Here is a 23,387-nt window from a genome sequence, read left to right as displayed (position 1 = left end):
CTCTATACCTTCATTTTATTTAAATTGATGCTTCTTTGTATGTCTTTCATTCTGTACTTAGTTCATGAATCCCTAAATACTTCTTCCCTTCATATTAATCTTATCTTTTCCTTGCTATCATATTGTAGGTTTTACCAAAGACTTTTTAAACAGATAGTTTAACAAGAAAATTATCCTACTGTTTTTAAAAAATCTAAAATAAAAGGAAAGAAAGTGGTCTGACAGTCAGATAGATATAGGGCTCTGCCCATAAAAATAGGAATCATCTTCTAGAATAGCCTTCCAATATGAGCACATAATCCATACTCTCATTTCAGGATCAGATGGCCTCCAGAGGTTCCTTGAAACTATATCATTCTATGATTCTACAGATGTTTCCTGCTGGGACGTTCTCCTAACACTGTGAACTTTCAGAGATGATGGTGCAGCTTTCCCTAACACTATGTCAACATTTTCATTGCAACCTTACTGACTGGCTGCACGGCAACAAAGGATTTGGACAGTGTATGCAGCAATTCTTCCCTTGCTAACAGTAGGTTACTCACCAGACTGGGTTTGATGCCTACACTTTCAGCAGCTTGAAATGCTAACAGCAGATTTCTTTTCTGTAAAAATAAGACAAGATTCAAAAGCATTATCACCAAAGAATTATAACTGTTTCTGAATCCTACCTTGTGTCTGGATTAATCAGTAAGTCTAAATGAGCAGGTATATTTGAAAACTGAAAAACATCAGTTTTAATATCTTCACACAGAGAAGAAGGCTAGACCCAAGTCCCAGTCAAGAGCAGCTAGGAATACCAAGAGCAATGAATCGCCTGTCCAACCAGAACTCATGGCTTTAGGTATGTATTGTCAAAGTTTGCAAAGTCTTTTCAGAGTGGTTTCCTTAAAAAGCTACAAAACCCCCAAAAATTTTTGTATGATTGTCTTATGGCATTTCCTTTTTTTTTTTTGTATTAGTAAGGTATACTCACAAACAAGTTCTTTGTGTTTGAATAGCTCATCTACTTTTGCCTAACCTACAGTCCTCTGCTTTTGACAAACTGGTTTTTGTGAAACTGACTACAATTGGGCAAAAAGAAACACTGAGGTTCTGTCTTTACTGTGAGCAAAAGGGTTGAAGAGGTATACATGTATAAGGCATTCCTGTAGATAATGTAACTGTTACTGTAATGAATACTAGTAGGCTGAAGTAAATCCAGGCTTCTCCTCTTTGTGAGGGTCTTAATAACATTTTTGGAATATGCTGACATGGTTTGGCTTTTGATACACCGTTGACCAAATAGTTCAATGAATTATTGGTCTGCCTAGATTCAGCACTTTAATGTGTGCTGCCTAACTCAAAAGGAGTCTAGAAATGCAGGGCAGATCTGCAAATCATCTTGACATTAAACTTTTATTACCCATTGATTGTCATACATTAAAACTGAAACCCCACTGAAAAACCTTGACTATCGATACACACAGCAAGCCAAATTCTCCAATATTTTTCTGCCTCAGAACTTGTCAAAAAGGGAAAGAAATCACCCCCAGAAAGCCATGTTCTTAGGACATTAGGAGCAGCAGGAAACGTCTCTTGTAACCTTTCAAGAGGGATGCGGTCTTCATGTTTATATGCAGCACTCACTGGGCTCAGGCAACTTGTCACTAAGTCTTTTATCCAGTAGTTCCTGCCTTTTCTCTTTAGGAGTTCACTGTTGGTTTCCCTCCGCTTTTCATTCAGTCAGCTTGTTTTCTAAGTTCTTAAATTACATTTCTCTCCTACTGCTGCTCCTATCCATTTATTCTGTATGAATCAATACTAAAATCTTGCAACACATATGCAAAACCATCAAAATGGATCATGTTCCCTGTGAATTCTGCAAATTGCTTTGGAGCAGGTATAACAAAACTTACTTTATCCTGGCTGTTGAGCTCCTGGTAAGGAATGTGTGCAGGCAAATACGTGTGCAGGAGAGCACAAAAGGCCAGCCCATCACTCCAGCTGCTGCTGAAGTTGGTGATATCAATATTCTGTAAGAAGAAATAGGAACCATTCCTGAATAGTGCTACACTAGGCAAAAATCTCCAAACAGTAGTTCTTATGCAGTCATGGAGGGAAAACTCAGAGCATTAAAGGAATATTCATTTACATTTTACGTTTTGCCCTTCTTTTTCACAGCAAGTTGAAAGATATCAAGTAGAATGGCAGGTTTCAAAGATCCAGACAATGGATTACTAAGGAGTTAAACATTTTCACACCAGACCCCATGCAGAGAGACACTCTCCCATGCTTTCTACAAGATGAGAAACACCATGTGCAGCACATACTGCACCTGGAGTTTCCCTAAGCTGGCAGAAGGAAGGACTTTATCTGATCTTGCTTAACTACAGAATGGCAGAAATATGATTTCTCTAGCACCTAGAACAGAAGACACTGATATTTTAAAATGTTGTTTTGTAATCAGTTTCACTCTGCCTTATATTCAGGATGTCTAACAGTGGGGATGGATTTGTAGGCCAATGAAGCTGTGTAATCAGTGTCTTTGACCACTCTTACCTTTCTGATATTACACAGCAGATACCTGTTTTAATGAGAATGCATAACTTGATTCAAATATAACTTGATTCAGCACCTTATCAAAAGTGATATCAAACTGACGAAATACTAACCTAGTCCTTAAGCCCTAAATAAAGAATGTGCTTATCTGCATATAAGAGGGAGGCTCAAACTTGGCAACACCAATGGCTGAATGGGCAGCTTTCCAAGTGCTTGGGCAGATGTGCCTAATTTGCAGAGTCATTTGCCTGAAAGCATGTCTGCATTCTCATACTCTTTACCGATGTGGCATCCTTCATCTGCACATCAAAGAGCACTTTACAAAAGGCAGATAAAGAACAGGAAGTCTGAGATACAGAATTTGATCACCTACCCTCATTCACAAAATGAACTAGAAGTAGTTGAAAAGAGAACAGAGATTTCTTGATGCTTACTCTCCTATGAGTCCTCACTGACAAATAAAGGTGACAATGTCTCTGGTAACAAGTTCAAGAAAAGATCCTTACGGAACAGAAACAAATAGGAACCTCTAAGCCTTGCCTACCCACATTTCCTAACATGACAGCAGTGCTGGGTTTGCTGGAGGAAGCAATGTTTCAGTGGGCATGGATATATTAAAGAACACCCCACTGAAACCCTGAAGCCGAGCTAGAAAAATCTCTGACTTATCTGTAGTAATACTTTCACCACTGTCACCTTCAACAGAACTGCAATAAAGACAGCGAAAAGGAGACATTTCCAGAGAAATGGTCTAACATAGCTGCATTTTTAAAAGGTCAAAAAATGTCTTCCTTCCCCTCTTGTTACACTATGGTGGGATTCTTCTTTGCTAGTCACATAACCTAATACAAGGGCACACCTGGGCACACAGCGGAAACCCAGCTTTCCTACTCATGACAACTGAAGGATTTGTTAATTAGGTATTGACTAGACTAAAGTCCAGAGCACGAAAGGGCCAACAGGTGGATTATAGTGATTGCAGAATCAAAAACTGATGTTTTTAAATCAGCCCATCTAAAAAACATTCCTTTAAAATACAAAGATTACTGTGCAGTAAGGATTCTTTACGGGGATTCTCTTTTGAGGCATAGTTGTAGTTAAACATACACTTGTGGCTCAGTTCTGATTCTGTGAACAAGGTGACCTTTCTGAGTTTCTTGTTTGCACTGACGTAGTCATATCAGCGCACTAAGGAATTCTCATGGCTAAGTTCTGCTGCTGTAGTTCCAAATACCAGCTAAAAACAAAACAGTAAACTTAAGTGATGCTGGTTAGAAAAGTGAAAGCTCTAAACGATCACTGCAGAGCATGGAAGGCTCCAGGATATTATGGTACTGCCTCATCTCTCACACTGTGGAAGGCATGGAACTACCTTCAAATCATTCCTGCCAAGCACACCTTCCAATGAGGTGAACTTCAACTCAGACTCTCTGCCACTTTTCTTTCTTTTTAAATCTTTTTTTTCAGTTTTCTTCAAGATCCCCCAAAATACAAAGCTTTTACTGCATCTTTTATACAAAAGCTAATGCAGGCACACTAAAACCCAGACAGCAAATACTTTAGCATATGCTCTTCACTTATGATGCCTCAATTATTAGTTATCGAACCTGGATTTGTCCAGTCAGACAAGATTTCCGATTAGTAATAAACGTCTTTAACAAAATATGACTCAGATTAAAGGAGTACAGAATTTTTCAGGTTAAAATACCTCTGGCTGAAATAAATCTACAAATCTAATGGGTTCACAATGTAGGCTATCAGGAGTAGTCATTACTGCACTGCATCAGACACCACATTGTATTATGGGCTATTAACATCAGTCAATTGAGAAAAAAGAAAAGAGACCTAGTGGTTGAATACCATCACAAAGAAAAAAGTACTTTGTTCTGAAAACTGTCTTGGTTTTTCCTAAGCCACAAAGCTGCACCGAGAAGTACAACTTAATATTATGGAATTGGCTGAAGCTGGATTACTCAGCTTTCTGGAAGTCTGAGACAAACAAGATACATACTATTTATCAATCCACAGGCAAAGGATTAACTGCCAAATTACTGAAGTGTTTTTTACTGAGACCAATACATTTTCTTAGCAAATAGCCTACCATCAAATGCCAATATTTTCATTTTATCCTTGCATGGTAGGAATAGAGAATGAATGGAGACTTCCCCCCCCTCTGCCAAAGGTCATGGAAGCAGGAACAAGCAAAGCCTGAGTTAAGCTTTAGGACTAGACAAAAAGACAAGTCATGTTTGTGTGGGAACTTTATATCTCATTCTCATTTTCATGATGCTATTATGAGAAAGAGGTATGAAACACAAAACTGCTGATTCCTGTAGTATTTCATCAGTCCAGCATGAGTTTGATCAATTTTACTCAGTTTTATATATTTATTATACCTAAGACTCTTTCTTCTCCTCCTTCCATCTAACAATACCTAGAGGTGTGAAGTGCTGAAGTCTATAATAAAATCAGAACTATGGTCCAAAAATCCTCATGTCTCCAGATGGATCCTCCAGCCAGTCATCTTTAGTAATTCTTGGATTCATATCTCACAAACAAGCAAGAGTTCAAGGACGGGGTTCTGACAATGTTTAAACCACATATGAAAACTAATGCAAAGCAGTATACCATTATCAACAGAGAAAACAAATGCAGTATACCATTATCAACAGAGAAAACAAACACAAGCCTACATTTTTGTCCTAAATGCAAATCAGAAATGAATGTTTGAAGCTTCAGCACAACTGTTCTGTTAATAATACAACAAACATTTAGACATACCTAAAACCACTCAGCTGCCATCTTCATACCCAATGAATATGAGAGAGCTGTGTTTTTTTCCTCTAAACAAATCCATTTCCATTTCATACATGGTATAAATTCCTCTGTGGCGTTTCATCTTAGATTCTTTGATTTTGGAATGTAAGGACATAGTCAATGGAAAGTGATCTCCTGTGTTTTGCTACACAGCAACTTTATTTGCAATACCTCTCCAATACCCCACACCAAAAGGAATTAACTCAAAACAGAGGCACTCTGATTTCTTGGAGATCACTGGCTCAACTGAAGCCAGAAAAAAGAAAAAGAAAAAGAAAAAGAAAAAGAAAAAGAAAAAGAAAAAGAAAAAGAAAAAGAAAAAGAAAAAGAAAAAGAAAAAGAAAAAGAAAAAGAAAAAGAAAAAGAAAAAGAAAAAGAAAAACAATTTAGGGAACAAACATCTTGGAAACTATTCACTTCTCTTGATTATTTTGGCAGTGGAGCCTGTCCTAGTCTTTCTGCCACACCTCCCTATTCTCGGACACACAGTCCATGAATATGCGGGAGCTATTTGTGTACATTGTACATGGAGGTTGTTAATGTACACCTCCAAACTGCTGGATGGAGAGTTTGGTGATTTCCTAGCATGCTTATAGCGCAATCCCCCCACCATCCAAGCTCTGAACAACAGCATGAAGCTTTGCATGAGAGACCTAGGAGTTAAGCAATATAGGATGACACACTTCGGGAGCAAGATACACCACCAGAGTGTATGCAGAATGAATGTAGGAATAAATAGGAAAATAGAATAGGGACTGCAGATCAAAGCGAGTCATAATGCTGGCTTGGCAGAGTAGAAAATTTGCAATCTTATGGTTGCAATGTGTCCAGTAGTCACTAGTATCCCAAAATCTAGCCTTAGTTTGTTGCAGTGGTTCTACACTGCTAAAGGCATCTGCCTCAGGATCAACCCCTGGACCATGGGCCAAGGCATCCCGAGTAGGTCATGGTTCAGGGTTACTAGAGCTTTCTTTGGGGCAGACATATCACATCCATATTACACAGCACTTGACCTCGGCCTTCTGTGGTACTGCTAAGACAATTGTTTTGTGCGTGGTTTTATTTTTCAGTTGAAAATCTTGAAAGAACACGAAAGTCATGCTGCAAGCCAAAAGAAGGGTGTTTTTACAACATGATGATGTGAGCATCTTTATATGCCCTGTGGACTGGTAAAATGGAGCACGGAAAGATTTGAGGGTACAAGGCCTGCTGGGATAGTGGCAGAGGATGGTGTAGGGCAAAGGGAACCAAACTTGGCATGAGGGTGCTCATACTACGTACAGGGATGATTCCCATACCAAACTATTTGCAGAGCAATGCCCTGGTTTCTTGTCAAGGAAACTCGTTCCTTCATTTCAAAAGGGAGCTAATGAGTGAACTGCTACTACACTGCACTGGGTATGATCAGAGACTGGAATCTGGGAGAAAAAACAGGGAGCCAAGTTATCTGAAAATACAGAAGTACTCACTATGTTTCACTTCTGTGAATATTAAAATACTTAACACTAACCAAAGTAAAAAAAAAAATACAGGCAATGTTATTTAGAGAGCAAATGTATTATCTGTGATATTAGTGGCAGGTCAAGTCTAAATGACACTGAACACCTGCAAGTCATTAACCTTAGCCTCCACCCCAGGAACAAGACCTTTGCTGGTGGATAACTGAGCGCTATGAGAGCCATGGTAAAGACACACAAGGAAATCTGTGTGATCTGTTCTCAGTAAAAACAATACCTTGTTTATCTGAGGAAAAAACAACCACCCCATTGGATTTCACTAGATCTTTGACTCCAGGTCTTCAGTAAAAAACAACAATGACATCATATGCTTTTCACTACAGCCTGAGTACGTTAATATACTGCCATGACATATTCCTGCTAAGCAGATGTTAGACTGTGCTCACAGCAATGGCTCTCTGAGTCATAATTCTCTCTATAAGACCCAGAAATATAAATTATAGGGATGAATCAGCTTGAAGCTAGACTAGAAGTCTGTGGAAGAAAGTCTGCAATAAATATGACCTTAGCAGCATTCTTCCCCCCCCACCACCCCCCACAACATACAACCTGTCCTACTGTCATTCAGTAGCCATTGATACAGAAGGGCATAATGGGAACGTGGCAGAGTGGCTAAACAGCAAGGTTCATCCCAAGCAGAATATAAACTTATACACTGAAGGCAAAACTAGTTTACAAAATATATATTGAATGAACCAAAGGGAATTATGTTGCTTTAAATAGCAGTTCCCTCTTAACTGGCTCAGCTTTCTGTAACTCTTCCTTCTTATCACTAACCAGAGGCCCACGTGTCCTTCACAGACCAAAAGTCTTACAGCTCAATGTTTTCAAGTGGTTATATTTAGAAACAGATGTCTGGAAAGGAACCTCCCTTTCATGAACCACATCTCTGCAAATCTGAACTCTGACCTTTCTAATGCAAAACCTGATCAGGGTACCTTGAAAGGCAACTCCCAAGGATTATTTCCACCCATCCAGTTTTAACAATAGCTGTATGAAACTACAAATCTAATTTGAATTTAGCACATTCTAATTGGTGGGTGCCATGTTAGCGGCCTTCAGCCAAACAGGTTCTATCAAAGGAAGCACACAAGCTCTGAACTCTGGTTAGGCAAATTCTAAACTCTTCTTAAGAGGCAATAAAAGTGAAGAGGGACTCCTTGTAGCACGGTTTAACCTTCTAAGCAAATAAATACTCCAGTGTGTCTAAAATGTTCCACCAAATATATGAAATGTCTGGGCAATCTACTGGAAATATGGGTGAATTAGAAGTGTGGTCAGGTCCAGTTAACACAGATGAAAGGCATGACTGTTTAAAATTAAAGACGGCCTGGATTCTTCTGTAATTACAGGGTGCACCCAGAAGACTTGGACAATTGCACACAGCAATTTTCAATGGGTAGCTGCAAGTCTAAAATGATTTGCGTATCAGATTTAGCACAATCTACTACCAGGAACCTTTCTGAATTCTATTACAAATCTTTTTCTCTTAAATGGGATACATGATAAACTCATGCCTTTTGATTAAAAAAATAAAAAAACAGAATAACTTGTGGAACAGTAATACTGTTTATTGTATAGAGATTAAGTGGCTAGCCAAGATTGGGAAAGAAGCCAAATGACCTTCTGCTCTCCAGGCTGTATTAATATCCCTAGTTCAAACGGTTCAGGCAGCTGCAGTCTCCATAACAATTGTTTTAACCTTTTTTCAAAACTTCATGTTTCTGTCCTCATCATCCATATTTCTAATGCCTCTGCCAGGCATGTCAGTAAGTCATGCATATTATTGCTGATTATATGTGTATGAAACAACGTAACTCAGATAATATAACATGCTATGTGAAAGCACTGTTAAATTATGCAACTATAGCACAGTGAAATGATAAATAATTCTGCCAGCTCTTTAAAAGGTTATTCCATTTACTGCATTCCTATTTATAAAGAAACCCCATTTCCCATCACATTCCTGGGTTCTGTTTGCCACTTGCTCCACTGCTGCCACAGGTGTTGCCTCAGGTTTACCATTTATCATTTACTTCAGTGAGTGTAAATTAACGAGCCTTTTTAGCATAGACAACACATTTGAAAGTGAGCTTATGACTATATCCTTTGGCAAAAGCACCTAACTCTCATAAATCAGTTGGCTACAGTAGCTACAAGGAGCAGGGATGTTTAAAAGGAAAGAAGTTTAATAGGCTTGTTGTCATGCACTTGCCAAGAAGCTCTTCAGCTCCCAACTATTTTAGTCTCTCGAAAGCCACAGTTCTGAGAAGATACCAAAAAGCTAGGCACGACTAGTTTTCTTCATTATTTTTCCTAGCAAGATCAGACAGAAGAATAAATATCATGGTGCTCTCTCAAGTTCTGTGCTCAAAACAAGCTCAAATGACAGGAGTTGCCTTTGAGACATCATTCAGAGTAAATTGTAAAGCCATTATAACGTGATCTGTGCACTGTTCAAGGTCAGCTCTTCCTTCATGAAGTACAAGGAGGCCCATGACCTCTGTAAGGCAGCTTAATTGAGGCATTTTGATTACAAAAGAGATGTGGTGCTGCTATAACTAAGGTTGTCATAAGTGAAAAATGAAAGTGGCACCAAACGGGAGTTATTTATGGTACTATGTGATAAAGTAAATGTGTGACTTCCCATCTTCTTTACTTGCAAGGTGAAAAACCAGTTACTACTGACATTTAAGTCATCGTTGTCACATCTGAGTATCCTCCTTAATGAGCCAAACAGCATCTGATCACGCCCACCAGGTCTATTGCATTGTGTGGGCTGACAGACATTTGAATCCTGTTCACACTATACTGGGTTCACAAGTTGCAGGTTTTCTTTGCATTGTAACAAATAAAGACTATCTTTCTAAAATGAAAACAAATTCTGGTGAACAAAGAAGAAGCTTCAGAGAAGCTGCTAGCACAGTGCACATGACACATACTGGATTTTTTGAACCTCTCCTGGCAAATGCATGTGTTGTTTTGAATGCAAATTATCCTATGAAAACATTCTCATTACTAAGTCACTTACCTCAAAGGTCTCACTAAAAGTTAATTAACAGGTTTTTGGAACATATTCCTCATTTAGGGTTTTAATTTATCACTTTGCAACCCAGCTTTTGCTTGAAGTAGAGAGAGAATGGTTAATGCTGAGTTCATAGAGAGCTAGCTCTTTCTTATATAAACATATAGAACCAAAAGTTTAAGTAGAAGCAATTTGACGGACATCTCCCTGCCATTTCAGAGATGAGGTAATAGTGACAAGAGATATATATCAAGTGTGAGTGGTAGTTCTGTAATTTACACTGCTGTCAAGTTCAGTAAGTGAGCAAAACAAATGTTAATTGCGTGCAGAGAGGCAGAGGTGGATTATGCAGCATGACCAAGAACTAGCGAGAGTGTAAGATCTGGCAGTTCTCCTATTGTAATAACCCCATATGATTTTGATGAGTTCTTATTTTTGCTACCTGTCTCTTTTCCACTCTTCAGTATAAATCATACTTGTTTTGCTCACCTGCTGAAAGCCAACTCACTGCTTGCTACATAACTAACGCTTTCCAATCAATTTTCTCACCAACTCACTTGTATAAATGACGCCACTGCTGAAAACCACAGAGAAGAAACAGACTGGGCTGTGTTCCTTCATTCCCATGGCTGCAAGATCGATGATGCAGCCGCACAGCTCTAAGGACCACACAGATACACTGGGGAAAGTGGGAAGGAGAGAGGGGGAGGAACCAGCTCCACTCTATGTCCAAGACAGTAGTACAGCTACTTCCTGCCTAGAGCCCTGGTGCAGAATTGCTAATCACCACTCTGACTGCTCCCACAGTTATTTCTAGTTCATCTGTTGATAGCTCAGAGATTAGCTGTGCCCTGGAATTCCTGGGCAGAGAGGTAAGCTGCAGACTCCTGCAGGCTCTCAGTAAAGGAGGGAAACAAGGTGGGGAGAGGTCTCAACTGCAAAGGATATTCATGGAACAGGCACCAGGGCTCTGCTCTCTCCCAGTTAAATTCAAGCTCTGGAGCAGTTCCAGCTGGTGACCAATCAATTCAGTGTTTTCACTGATTGTCATTGCATCCAGGCAACATGAGGAAGGCGTCTTGGACTTTGGGATGGATACAATGTAAATGCTATTTCTAAAATTACCCAGCAGGATAGAAAGTTACGCATGAGAGAGCTGCATGGGCATTTATTTTATCCCTCCAATCAAAAGATTTGTATTTGTTTATAGGATAAAGCCCAAGTGTGAAAAAAAGGTAGAACTTGGCTCAAGTTATTTGGCTACACGGGAGAAGCACTGTGAAAGGGCTCACACATTGGTAATTAACCTGATTATTCTTAACATGCCATGATTTGGCTTCTGCATTTATTTTCCAAAGCCAACCCTGGATCCAGCTGGGACATACAGAGAAACTGCATGTACAGATTCAGCTATAAAAAATTTTACTCTGGAAAAGAACTGAGAATATCTTGAAATTTTAAGCCTATACTCTCAGTAATTAAAACCCAACAAGCTTGCCCTTCTGTCAGAGCATCTTAAAGCACCTTACAAATGTTACTGAAACCCAATGAGATGGTAAGATGTTATTTATTTTAACAGCTGGGAAAATCAGGACAATGATATTGTGCAAGATTGCCAGGGTCACGGAGCCAGTCCAAAGCAGACTTGGGAGCCAAATTCCTGATCACGTTATTGTCAAATTTTGTTTAAACACCAAGTAATCCCTGCTGTGTCAATAGCTATCACTACAAGTCCCTCAAATTTTTGCATAGATGAGAAAACTTCCTCTGAAGTCAGCATCCTCTTCACAAAACTATCATTTCTTCTGAAAAAATCAGCCAGATATATCACCCAGCTCTCAGAATTATGCAGAATATACAAATAACTTCCTGGGAAAAACATATTGCACATATATCCCACTGCTGTCATAATGCTACAGCTAATGTGGATGCAGTGATATTAGTAAGCATGTGCACTTTCTTACCAGAATAGGTGTGCTAGCACATAGTACTTTACAATAACTCCACCAGAGAATTATGTTGCATTATCAGTCTTGATATATTACATATATATTATATCATATTGAAATATTAAGACAGCTTTTTCCTCCTTACTCAGCAGGCTCTGGCCAACAACCTCTAATCTCAAGTATGCAGGCTGGTGCGGCAAGATGGACATCTCTTGAAGATGTCCAGTGCCACTATGCACAAGAAGGTGCACTGACACCATCACAGTCAGGGAGATAATGTAATGCAATGGCTTGAATGCACAGGTAGAGATACATGAAATATAAAGATCTTCAGAGGTATAGCAGCCATTTCCCCTTTGTCAATTTTAGAGCATTCCTTGTGTCCTCCTATTTAGCATTCCTCTACTTAAGACAGCTGCACAGATAATCTTATTATAAAAGATGGTGGTTCCTCAAGAAGATGATCCCAGATGGGTCCTGTTAAGCCAAGTATAACTTTGATAAAAAGAATAGCCATGACGGTGCACTAGAGCAAAGAGTCAGTCTCAGACTCTTTTTCTCTGTGCCATAGGATGGATGTGTAGTGTTTGGAAAAAAACATGAAAACAGTTCTTCTAAGCAATCCATATTCATTAACATGGTAGCAATTCCCTCCCCTGTCTGGACCGGGCATGCGTGGCAGATACTATAAGCCTCAGTTCTAATGTCCATGGGTTAAGTGCCTCTTGATGTTCTGTGTTTTCACAATACATCTGTAGATAGTAATAGACTCAGTCTAAGTTTGGCCCCTTGACAAATGGTCTCCACAGAAAGCAAGCAGAACCAGGGCACTTAAATAACACCACAGTCACTAATGATACGATTATGGAAGGTGATAATGCAACAAGAATGACTCTCAGCAGTTTCCAGGAGTTAAGATTCATGAGAACAGAGCCTATTAGAAAAGAGGCACCCAGTTTCTAATTCACACTGTTGCTAAGATGCATAATCTTTTTAAATAGATGAAAAAACACAAGACAACAGAGAAAAGGCTATTTTAACATAAATAACTTACTCTCAGCAGGCTTTGTGGTCTACAAGACTTGTGGTAATTGAGATCCAGAGCCACAAAAGCAGTTCTCAAGTTTGGTCATCGCATCACCCTACATTATACACCATGATGTCAACAACTTCAGAGACGCAGAAGGAACAGCCTATGCATGTCTAGCAAGAGAGACCATATGCAAGTGCACATTTCTTATAGATGAACAGACATTAGATTAAGAGGTTTTTTTTTCACCCGGAGATTTTCCTCCAGAAAATTTAGCAGAAAGCCAGTGAGCCCAAAGCCTTATTTCAGTATAATTATTTTTACTGCTGAGATTTTTTAAATCCTGCTCTGCACATTTATTCAAAATCAATACCCAAAATGCCAGATAACATTCATCCAGGCACTGAAATAGGACAATCGCAATTCATATGGTAGACCATGCCATAGTTGATGAGATCTCACTTTCATATTTTTTTCTCCGAGCCATTAAACTTAATTTCACCTTTATTTTCTTTACAGTGCTTCTATTTTCATTTTCTAAATAATTACTGTTTCTCCTCAGTGTTCATTCATTTTTGGATATCAAATCACCACTTAAATAAAGATCTTAGAAACGTCATACTAGATTAGAGAGACATAGATGTTTTCATGTTTCCTCTCAGTTACTGTGAACTCACACACTTTTTTTTTTTTTTTAAATCAAACCCTCCAGGCCACTAATCATTTGTGTTGCACTTCTCTCAACCCCCTCCAATGTCTCTCCCATGTTTTATGAGATTTCCTCCTGGGGAAGTCATTGAAGTTCAAAGCCGGGAATGTTCCCACTGTAGTCGATGTAAGGATATATGCTATTATCAGGATGTAAATTTCTATCTATAGTATAAGCCTTGTATGGATTAAAGCATTTAAAAAGCAGAGCCTTGTGCGCTGGTCCCTAGGTCTTATCCCCAGATACTCTCCTAGGTCGCTAATCCAGCTTTCCTCAGGGAATCTAGGACATAGGTGGTAGCTGCTATTGAGAGTATCTGTTATTCTAATCTATTTCGTCCATACGACTTGATGAAATAGGATATCTCTACAATTCAAACAGAAAGGACTCTCCCTCTTCCTCAACCACTCAGATCAGGAACTTAAAGGCAGTACACTATCTCACTAAAAAAATGAAGTGAGGCAGCCAAGTGGCACGTCCTTTATTCTCTCATTCCATTGCATCACGGAGCTGAAAACAGTGGCATCCAAAGCTACCTGTGATTCTGGGCTTCATGTCAGAAAGAACATGACATGAGTATACTGAGGGTTTGCACAGATAACGCCTCACAGACGTGGGTATTGCATGCAGAAAAGAAGTCACGCACATCACCAGGGTACTGCTTGGTGGAGTTCATTACTTCATTCCCACCAGTACAGCAGCCAAGGCAGGAAGGAGGACGATGTTTTTTACTCCACTCCAGCTCTTTGTACTCAAGAATGATAAAAACTCCCTGTGGAGCTTAATATCAGCCCTATCATGAGAGTGCAGGGGTCAGGGAAAAGCAAGTTCAAGAGTTAGTGAATGTACCGCAAAGAGCATGATGGGAATGAGAATCTGAGGAGGAATGTCCAAATGATAACGCCTCTAAATGAAGAAGTGAGGATAGAGCGGTGGGACTCTCACCATAAATCAATACATTGTTTGTCTTTTTGTTCCTCTGTCTAATTGCTGCCCCGAGATCTTTCACTCTGGGCAATAAAGCCCTTCACTGCCTCGCAGTCTGAACTCCTCAAACTCTTCTGGTCCGTGCAGTGTTTGTCAATGCTGTACCTGCTTTTTCCAAAAACTGCAGAAAACTCATTCTGCTGCTTCAGAAAGAATAATGACAGAGGACAACCAGCAACAGAACAAGAGCCTCATCAGAGAAGGAACCAAAATAACAAAGCTTTTTCTTCAATGTCATCTGGACAGTCAGGTCAGTAGCAATACCATGCCTGCAGCCATATATAAAGCTAAGACTTCCACCATCCTCTGAACTGTGGACATGTTTTCCTCCAGAGGCTAATAAAAGGAAAAATAAATAGACCCAGACTGCCTTGCACACCTCCTGGGTGGCCTGCTATCTGATACACAGTTGGCCCCACTACTTGGGTTCAGCATAAAAAAACAAAACTCCTCTTTTCTATCAGGGAGAGAATATGTATCACTCTTGGTGCCACTTTGGTACTTGCAGAATCAGGGCAGGCTTATGTATTTGCAAAGCCACATAATAACTTCTGAAAGCTGTACCCTTAGTTCTGCCTGGATGTAATCAGAGGAAGGAAACTATAGGCTGCCTTTCAAAGATTGCTTCTAACAGTGAACTCTGATGAGCTAGACTCTTCTAAGAGAAGTGGAGGATGCTCATCATATATGACATTTAAACGGAACTGGACAACACTACAGGGAGAGATTCTCAATCAAAAGAGGAGCTTGCTGACTAAATGGAAGTTAGACTTGGAAAAGGTGTCTTTCATAATCATTTTCTGAGGGCTGGATGGAAACGTTCCCCCCACACCTTTTAAATCAAGACCAGGAGAATTTTAGAGTTGAGACATAAATATGTACAAATCTAACAAAATACAGAATGTGCAACTTCAGGAGACAGCACTATAGCCTTTCAAGCAATAACACATGATCAGAGACCAAACTCTAATCCTGTCTTTATTGCTGCTAAGGGTGTATAAAGTCAAGAGCCTTCTCTGATATCTGTCCTTCTGTGAAATTTGTTTGAGCTACATGAATATGCCAGTGCTACAATATGACTCTCAAACTTTTCTAGATCAGTTTATTTAAAGGAAAATCTACTGTCTTTTTTTTTTTCTCCCAAACTCCTGTCTGGTATAGCCAGTGTTTCATAAAGAGCTAGTCATGAAAAAAAAAAAATGATTATTTACTTTAAAAGATAGATTCTGCTTTTATTAAAGATTTGTTCCAGGGTGCATATCATGTGGTGACAAATGCTTTTGTCTTCTGCTCTAAGTAACAAACAATATTATTCTTAAGAAAGAAAAATCTCAACATTATATCAAACCAAGAATATCCTACACACCCAGTATCTAACACAGGATGAACTGTTGTCTATAACTGCCAGCTACAGCTCAGTTACAAGTAAAGCCAAAGGTCTAACTCAGCTGTATACAAACACCAGCTAGAGCTGGATGAGCACAGCAATGGCCATACAAGAACCGGTCACGGTGTTGTGCCTGTTTGGCAGTGAAAATCAGCCTGCAAAGAAACGACACTTTCTTAAGCAGTCAAAATTTGTTTTCCACAAAGCTATAATTCTACTGAGCTTCAGCTGATTACAAAGACCTGAGCCCTAAGTAGCAAGCTCTATTTGATTAAGGTCACAGGAGGAAATATTTATTTGATTTTATAGAAGTGACCAATGAAAAAACACTCACAACAGCACAGCACAGAAGCCTATAGAAAAAAAAATCATTACAACAGCATTTCTAAAATTGATGCCCAGCTTGGAGCTGCTGCTCATGTACACTTTGCTTCTTACCTTCAATGACCTTTGATACAGCAAGTATTTCAGCATTTGTAAATGAATCATTTATGACCATGTAATACTGGAGAAAGGAAGAGGTTGAAAATGTCCAGTAGAAGTAAACACGTAAACAGTAGCAGACTGAAATACATATATTTCTTTGAAGTGACGCTGCTTACTGCACACAAATAGGATAATGATGAATTATTCTCCAGATTACCTGGTAACCTTCTGTCTTCTTCTGGCACCACTTCAACAGAGCATTCCTCTTTGAACCACCATACTCCCGGGCCAGGGCTGCCAATGGGTCCTTTCTTTCCACACTAATCCAGAGAAGGATAAGGGAGAAGATGATAAATGAGATAAATGTGCTTGAAGACTCTTTTTTTTTTTTTCTTCTCAATTTGTAAATCATATCCCTATGACAAAGCAGGATGGCACCATAGAACCTGAATGAAAGCGTAACTATGATAACTTTCAGAGAGTATATTCTTTATCTGTCTTCAGATGAGATAAACTCAGTTGGCACCACTGCATGCAGAAAGCTGAAAAAAACCGGTAATACATGGATATTTGAAAATATGTCCCCCAGATGGTATGTTTTAACCCAGCATGTTTGCTATTACTTTCATCAGCTTTGCGCATTAAATTTTCAAGTAACCTCTTTGCTTTACACACAGAATACTGGGATTTAGGGTGAACAATTGAAAGATGCTACCTAAAGAATATGGAACAGCAAATTCACACCCAATCAAGCTGCTATGGAATGAGTTCTTCATTAAACAGTAAAATTTGGAAGCTGTATCGCAGCAAAGGCCTAGAAGACAGTTAAAGGCCAACAATCAAAATACTTGAATTGTCTCCACCCGACAGCTTCTACTATTAGGAGTAACGGTGGAGTTCAGAGGAAAACATACATTTTCCCAAGGCAGAAGAAAATTATGTGTCTAAATCCATACTTTGGCTTTCCCTTAGACAGCAAAGCTTTTAGCATTAACTCACAATTATATGCAAAGCTGCAGTACAATAGTGGGGTTTGACCTCTGGTGTATGACAGATTCTGGCACAGAACAGTAAGTGGCTCCTGAAAAATTGCTATCCTCAGTTTAAATTGATTGCTCATTTTATAGATAATTGTGGTTATTATAATCTGAATTTTGATATTTGGACCTGGCATAGCTCACATAGCCTGATAACTCAGAACACATCTATCTGATTGGGAAGGCACTGGACAGAGTAAGCAGCAATGTTTCCTCTAGAGACAGGGGTCCACTAGACTACAACATTTATCTTGGTGCCAGGTAATGCTGTCAATCTTTCCAGTATGCTGTTTTTCCCAGCCAGCTGAGTTGGTACCTGAGTTTGCTTTGGGGTTTCAAGCTGCTGGGGGTGGAAGCAAGCATTCTGCTGCTGAAGGCCACAGGGGGTTTGCTCAGGGATTCCAGGGAAGGGCTTTTGCGGAGGTAATGGTCTGGTTTCAGCTCTTCATTTCTCCCCTTCAGAAGGTCTGTGGGAATAAAAAAAAGCTGTCAGTTTGCAGTCTGAGGAATTTGATTAATCACTGTCCTGCCACCCAGCACACAATATGTAGTCTGTTGTTTTGATTCTAAACAAATGTACTCATTTGTTCATTAAACACACATGGGGCTAGGAAACCTTGAGCAGATTAGAGGTGATCATAACAAGGAATAGCTTTGATGATTTCAACAGTACAGACTGCCTAGTTTCCTGTGATTGATACTCCTGCTGGGGGGTAGAGGCCTCAGGTGAATGAGGGGAAATACCAAAATCTACAGTCTTAAAGGTTCAAAAGCTGGTCCCCAGATATCTCCACCAGATGACTGACCAGACCTAGCATAAAAATTTTTCTTCTGCCATTAGTAAAATTGTAACAAGAAAGCCTCTTACCTCTTGAATACAACCCAGCTCAAAGCAGCAGTAAAAAACATTTATTATAACTTGTGCTTGGCATCCTATCTAACTTGACTTTGAGAAGCTGCAATACATTCTTAGCAGCTGAATCTGTATTTTTATTATATATATATATATATATATATATACACGTGTGTGTGTGTATCTGTAAAAATGTGTATATGTATATAGATACGTATAAATAAATCAACAAAATTATCAACATTGGGTTCCATTTATACTAAGTCTTCAAAGAAACGGCAAAGACATCATGGAGATCAAATTATCTCTCCATACATATCAGTCATGAGGTAGAATGGTGAATAACACAGGGAAAGTTGGCTGCTGCTTTTCTGAAGACAAATCGTCAACAAGCCAGTATCTATAGCCAGGACAATATGAGCTTGTGTCAGAAATAAAACTGAATGCAAAACGTTTAACTTTTTCTCCTCCTTTTCAGTTACCTCCCTATTGTGAATTTCTCCTCATCTCAGCTTCAGCAATGCCTGGTATCACTGAATTAGTCCTAAATTTCTTCTCAGCTGGGGTGTACTAACAGTTGTCAAATAAATTCATCCTTTCAAATGGTTTATGGTAACCATAGGCATGCAAGCTGCCCTTGCCTTGACTCCTGAAAGTGGTAAGACAAAAGCAGCGTTTGCAGCTGCTCAGAGCTGCAGAGAGGTGCAGTTCTGCACCTCCTCTAGTGCAGCAGAAAGGATTGCTAGGTTCCCATCTACTAAGGAGTCCAGATGGAGGAGGACAGAATCAGGTCCCAGAAGATTCTGCTTCCAGTGCAGTAACTGGGCTTTGGCAGAGCTTTGTTATGCTGGATTGCATACACCTTGCTCAGTCAGGATCATCCTTCCCTTCACTCTCCTGTCCCTTCTTTGTATGCACAATGAATCGACAACAAGCAAGAAGTAGCACAAAGCATATTTTTAAACCACCATATCCTGGAAAATGGGAAATAGAAACACTAAACTTCATGCAAAGGGAGACTCTCTCCTCCAAACCAGGGCAGTATTTCCCCAGGTACTCTGTGTATGAATATTTTGATATATCACCCCTCTGCCATTTGAATGCAGTATAGAAAGCTGCTTTCATGTCTTTTTCAGTTTTCCATTATATATTCCATGTGTAGTGATTCTTCTAGCTCCTCTTTCTGTTGGATTTATGGGGAGTTTTCAAATGCTTCTCCCAAATGTCTCAAATGTAAATAGCCACACCAACCAGACAGGCATCCAATGAATGACTTCTGCAACTTCTTAAACATATGAATATTCTGTTTAGAGAAAGAGATCTACCATAAAGGCATATCAATAAATAAAATTTGAATATTATAAAGAGGAATGAAGGTTTCTCACTAGCCTTTAAGAATGGCCAAAACATGCATTTTAAAATTGTCATTAACATAACTGGCCTGGCTAATGGCATGGCCCAATTAGAAAATTCTGTGCCAGTCAGTCAGGATGCATTCATGCTGAAAGCACAAAAAACAGAAGGAGAAGAAAGGATGTCAGATAGGAATAAAGGCTATTGGAAATATCTAGCAGCAAATAGAAGAGGAAGAAGATAAAGGTATATTAGGAGACATTTGGAAAGAGACATGGGTGAACAATCATATGAAGAATATGAAACATGATTAAGGATAATCACATCCTGTTAGATCCATCTATTTGCACTGTTCAAAGAGACTGTGGTTACTGGCTTGAATTATACAGTAGTGCCTAAGTGGTACAAATAACAGTATCCATCCTTGTACTTTGAGTCTCACCTGCATGAGTAATATACATTCTTTGACTTATTTCTGGCAGCAAAAATCTGCTAGAAATTCCAGGACAGAACCAGTAAACTTCTGATTCTCACTGAAAAGATCTTAGCCAAAAATCAGCTCTCTACTAAGTAATCCATCCTCCTCCTCAACCATGTAACATTTGGGTGACCGGACCCTGCTGTGATGCTAGTCAGATGGAACCAGCCAGATTATTATCATGGAAACTACTTCATTCTGAATTTCCTTGGGGATATTTTTTAATTCAGTGTTGTTCATATAGGGCTTGGATCAACTGCCTTCTAGGATTATTTAGATTGGAACCAGAGCTATTACAACTTTATAGTAAGCCCTTGCTGAGGATTACTGGAACTAAATCAAACACAGGTACAATGAGAAGCTGTAGATATGGGAACTTGTTAGATAAGAGACCATACAATGGCTAATAAAAATATATGTTGATTTCAGTAGATTTTCACAGAACAGTTGTCCACAGGACAATAATAGCAAGTATCCATGGCCTGAAGTGGGATATTTATTACTGGCATTACATTACACAGTTGACAGATTACTTCACTGTACAGTAAATTGGTAGAGATTAAAATGGTCTTATGTACTGTTTAAGATCAGAGAACATATTCATGCAAGACATTTTTCTGGAAGCCAAATGACACAAACAAGTAAATGCAGTTTGTTCTGCTTTCTTAGTGTTCACTCTTGCGGGAGAAGCCAGTAGCACAGACAGGATGCTGTTATTTGCTATAACCTGGTTTCCTGTTCAGATCCAGTATCTCCTTCATCTTTGAATGCTGAAAGTGGAATCTTAGCAGATTATCTTAAGAGTCTAAAATTGAAGACATGTTCTAATTTATCTCTTGTGCTAGCAAACTAATGCAGAAAATCCAGTCTACCAATGAAAGTTATGACTGATTTTCTGTCCTTTCCTGTTGTTTCACTGAGGTTTGGCTAGATGAATATAATATTTCTTCTGGCCTTAAAAAAACAGTAATCTATTGTTATTAGCTTTGATTCTGATGCAACAGCTATATTCATCACTAGATAATCAAAACAAAGGGCTCTAGAGAAAATGGGAAAGAAGCAGTGGTAGAAAAGAATATTATATGACAAGAGAACAAAAGCAAAGCTTGAAATAAAAATAAATGCATCTCGTGAGAGCTCTCAAAACAAACTATTTCAAGCCCAAATGTGACTGGTCCTAAAACAGTTGCATCTGTATTTGAAATGTTTGATATATCTCAAATGAAGCCCAATTTAAAAACAAACAAACCCCCAAAAGACAGTACTTCGTACTTGTTCCAGATACATACATGTTGAACAAAATTCCATCCTCTCCAGTTCCACTGCATGGATTAGAGAGGTGCCATGGATATTTTGGAATAAAGACACTGAGTTTGTGTTGGCAAAGCATAGCATATCAGTTCTTCTCTTTCTTTTTTTTTTCCTAAGGCTATGACAAAGATGGGAATGGAAGCAACATAAAATTAGTAAGATCTCTAAAACAGAGGCTTTAAAGACACTTTTCATGTCTCCTTTGACCATACACGAAGTGGAAAAATGGCCCAGACAGGGGCAAAGAGTTAATGACAAGCTTTTGCTGGCAACAAAGAGGCAATATTTGTGTGTTTATTGCAATTTACCTGCAAGAGGAAGGTCTGAAAGATCTGTGTGTCTGGCAACTCCTTTGCTGGCTGTTTTTCCATTATTATAAACAGAATGTCTCTGTTAAACAAACAAATGTACAAAAACAATCAAGACTAGCCACCATGCTTACATGGGTAAGCAAAAAGAAGAGATGCTTCTGCTATCTCAACACCACAAAGCAGGTGGAGGGAAACAGGAAGCTTTCTGTGAGGTATCACCTTGTACAAAGATCTGCCTAAAAAGTTGTGAAAAAATAAAAGGACAAAGGGAAAATATTCTTAGTTGGTAATACATTGGTTCCTAAATTATTCTCATTTTTATTTGCACAGGTTTTTCTTTTGCCAAACATGAGCCCAAAGCAAGAAAGTTTGTTCCTAGCACTGGCTCTGTCCCCAGCATCCTGAATCAGACATCAGAAAGATTCTTGTCTCTGCAGCCCCTGTGCCAGCTTTCAGCATTAATACCCGCTCAGGCAGGCATTAATAGAAGGTTCCCAGACATCCGTTTAATCCCATTCTTTAAACTTCCTCTGCTGATTCTTTGCAGGAAATGTGCTCACACGCTTGCTAAGTACTCTTTCAAAGTCACCCCTTTCTTCAGAACACTCCTCTAATGCCACGGCCTCACAACTAGTTTTTCCCAGGATTCAGAGGGAAATTTCCTGATATAATTCTAGTAGCCTGCCCTTTGACCCTGCTTAGGACAAAATTGGTCATAATTTTTAGTAAACAGATCCTAGTTGGCTTAAACTGGGAAAACACCTCAAGCTGCTTCATGTATGTATATAAATAAAATCAGCAGCACAACTGAAGGATGGAAAACCAGCTCTTCAGTTTCCTGAGAAGTGACTGCAGACAACAAGGCAGGGACAAGGACCTTTGCCACCATACAAACTGCCTTTTATAGCAATGAATGAACCAATTATAGCTTGTGATAGAATGACATTTATTTCTTTTTAGATGTATTTACATTACCTGCTAGTATTCAAACAGTATGCCAGTATTAATTTTATTTTACAGAATATATGACCAAAATCAAACATCAGGGCCTTGGCCTTAACAGATAAGGAAAACAATCTACTCTTCCTGAGAAGGTAAAAAATAAGGTAGATGATATCAAAGCTTACCTGATTTGAAGTAGGGTACTATTTAATAGCTATGAGGCTAATTGATTTTAGGTGGATAACTATTTTATTCCTTATATAGGCAAATCTCAGTAAAAGAAACACTGTTCAATCAGTCTCTAAAGCTACCCTGTAGGGATTTATAAAGGCTTTAGTTGTATATGGAACATCTACAGACATGTATTTAGAACAGTGACTGGTTTATTCAGTCAAAAAACGTACAGTGGCTTCTCTAGCCTAGAAAGGTTAGCAGTCTGCTGGTATGCTACCTTCAGCCTAAGTGGAAATCAGGAAGCACAGCACATTTGCTTTTCCATCATTCACAAAAGGAGTATTTCCAAAAACATTGCACCACAGATTTGAAAGTTACTAACAGAAAGTTAACTAACTAACCAATGCTGTGACATGAGAAGTACTTCATTCCAGAACAGTTATGCGCCAGGAGAAAAAAAAAAAGTGTAAGAGCTCTGCAGTCAGAGGTATATGGACTTACTGGATAACTAGGAACATACATCCTCAGAACTTAGTATCC

General features: G+C 39.0%; 1 protein-coding gene across 3 annotated transcripts in view; it reads right to left on the bottom strand.

The window, feature by feature from the left end:
* SPECC1 (sperm antigen with calponin homology and coiled-coil domains 1) overlaps positions 1–23,387 on the bottom strand; it is an 88,578-nt gene that overhangs the window by 5,476 nt on the left and 59,715 nt on the right. For all 3 annotated transcript variants that reach the window (XM_009672982.2, XM_009672983.2, XM_009672984.2), the window contains 5 exons: positions 21,729–21,810; positions 17,742–17,892; positions 16,606–16,708; positions 1,899–2,015; positions 546–605 (listed from right to left, as the gene is read on the bottom strand). In XM_009672982.2, coding sequence (XP_009671277.1) covers positions 546–605; positions 1,899–2,015; positions 16,606–16,708; positions 17,742–17,892; positions 21,729–21,810 — 513 coding nt within the window. The remainder of the gene's footprint in view (positions 1–545; positions 606–1,898; positions 2,016–16,605; positions 16,709–17,741; positions 17,893–21,728; positions 21,811–23,387) is intronic.

This window comes from Struthio camelus, chromosome 16, assembly GCF_040807025.1.
Source record: "Struthio camelus isolate bStrCam1 chromosome 16, bStrCam1.hap1, whole genome shotgun sequence".
Classification (NCBI taxonomy): Eukaryota; Metazoa; Chordata; class Aves; order Struthioniformes; family Struthionidae; genus Struthio; species Struthio camelus.
Note: the sequence above shows the minus strand (reverse complement) of the source record. Positions and strands in the feature narration are given on the sequence as shown.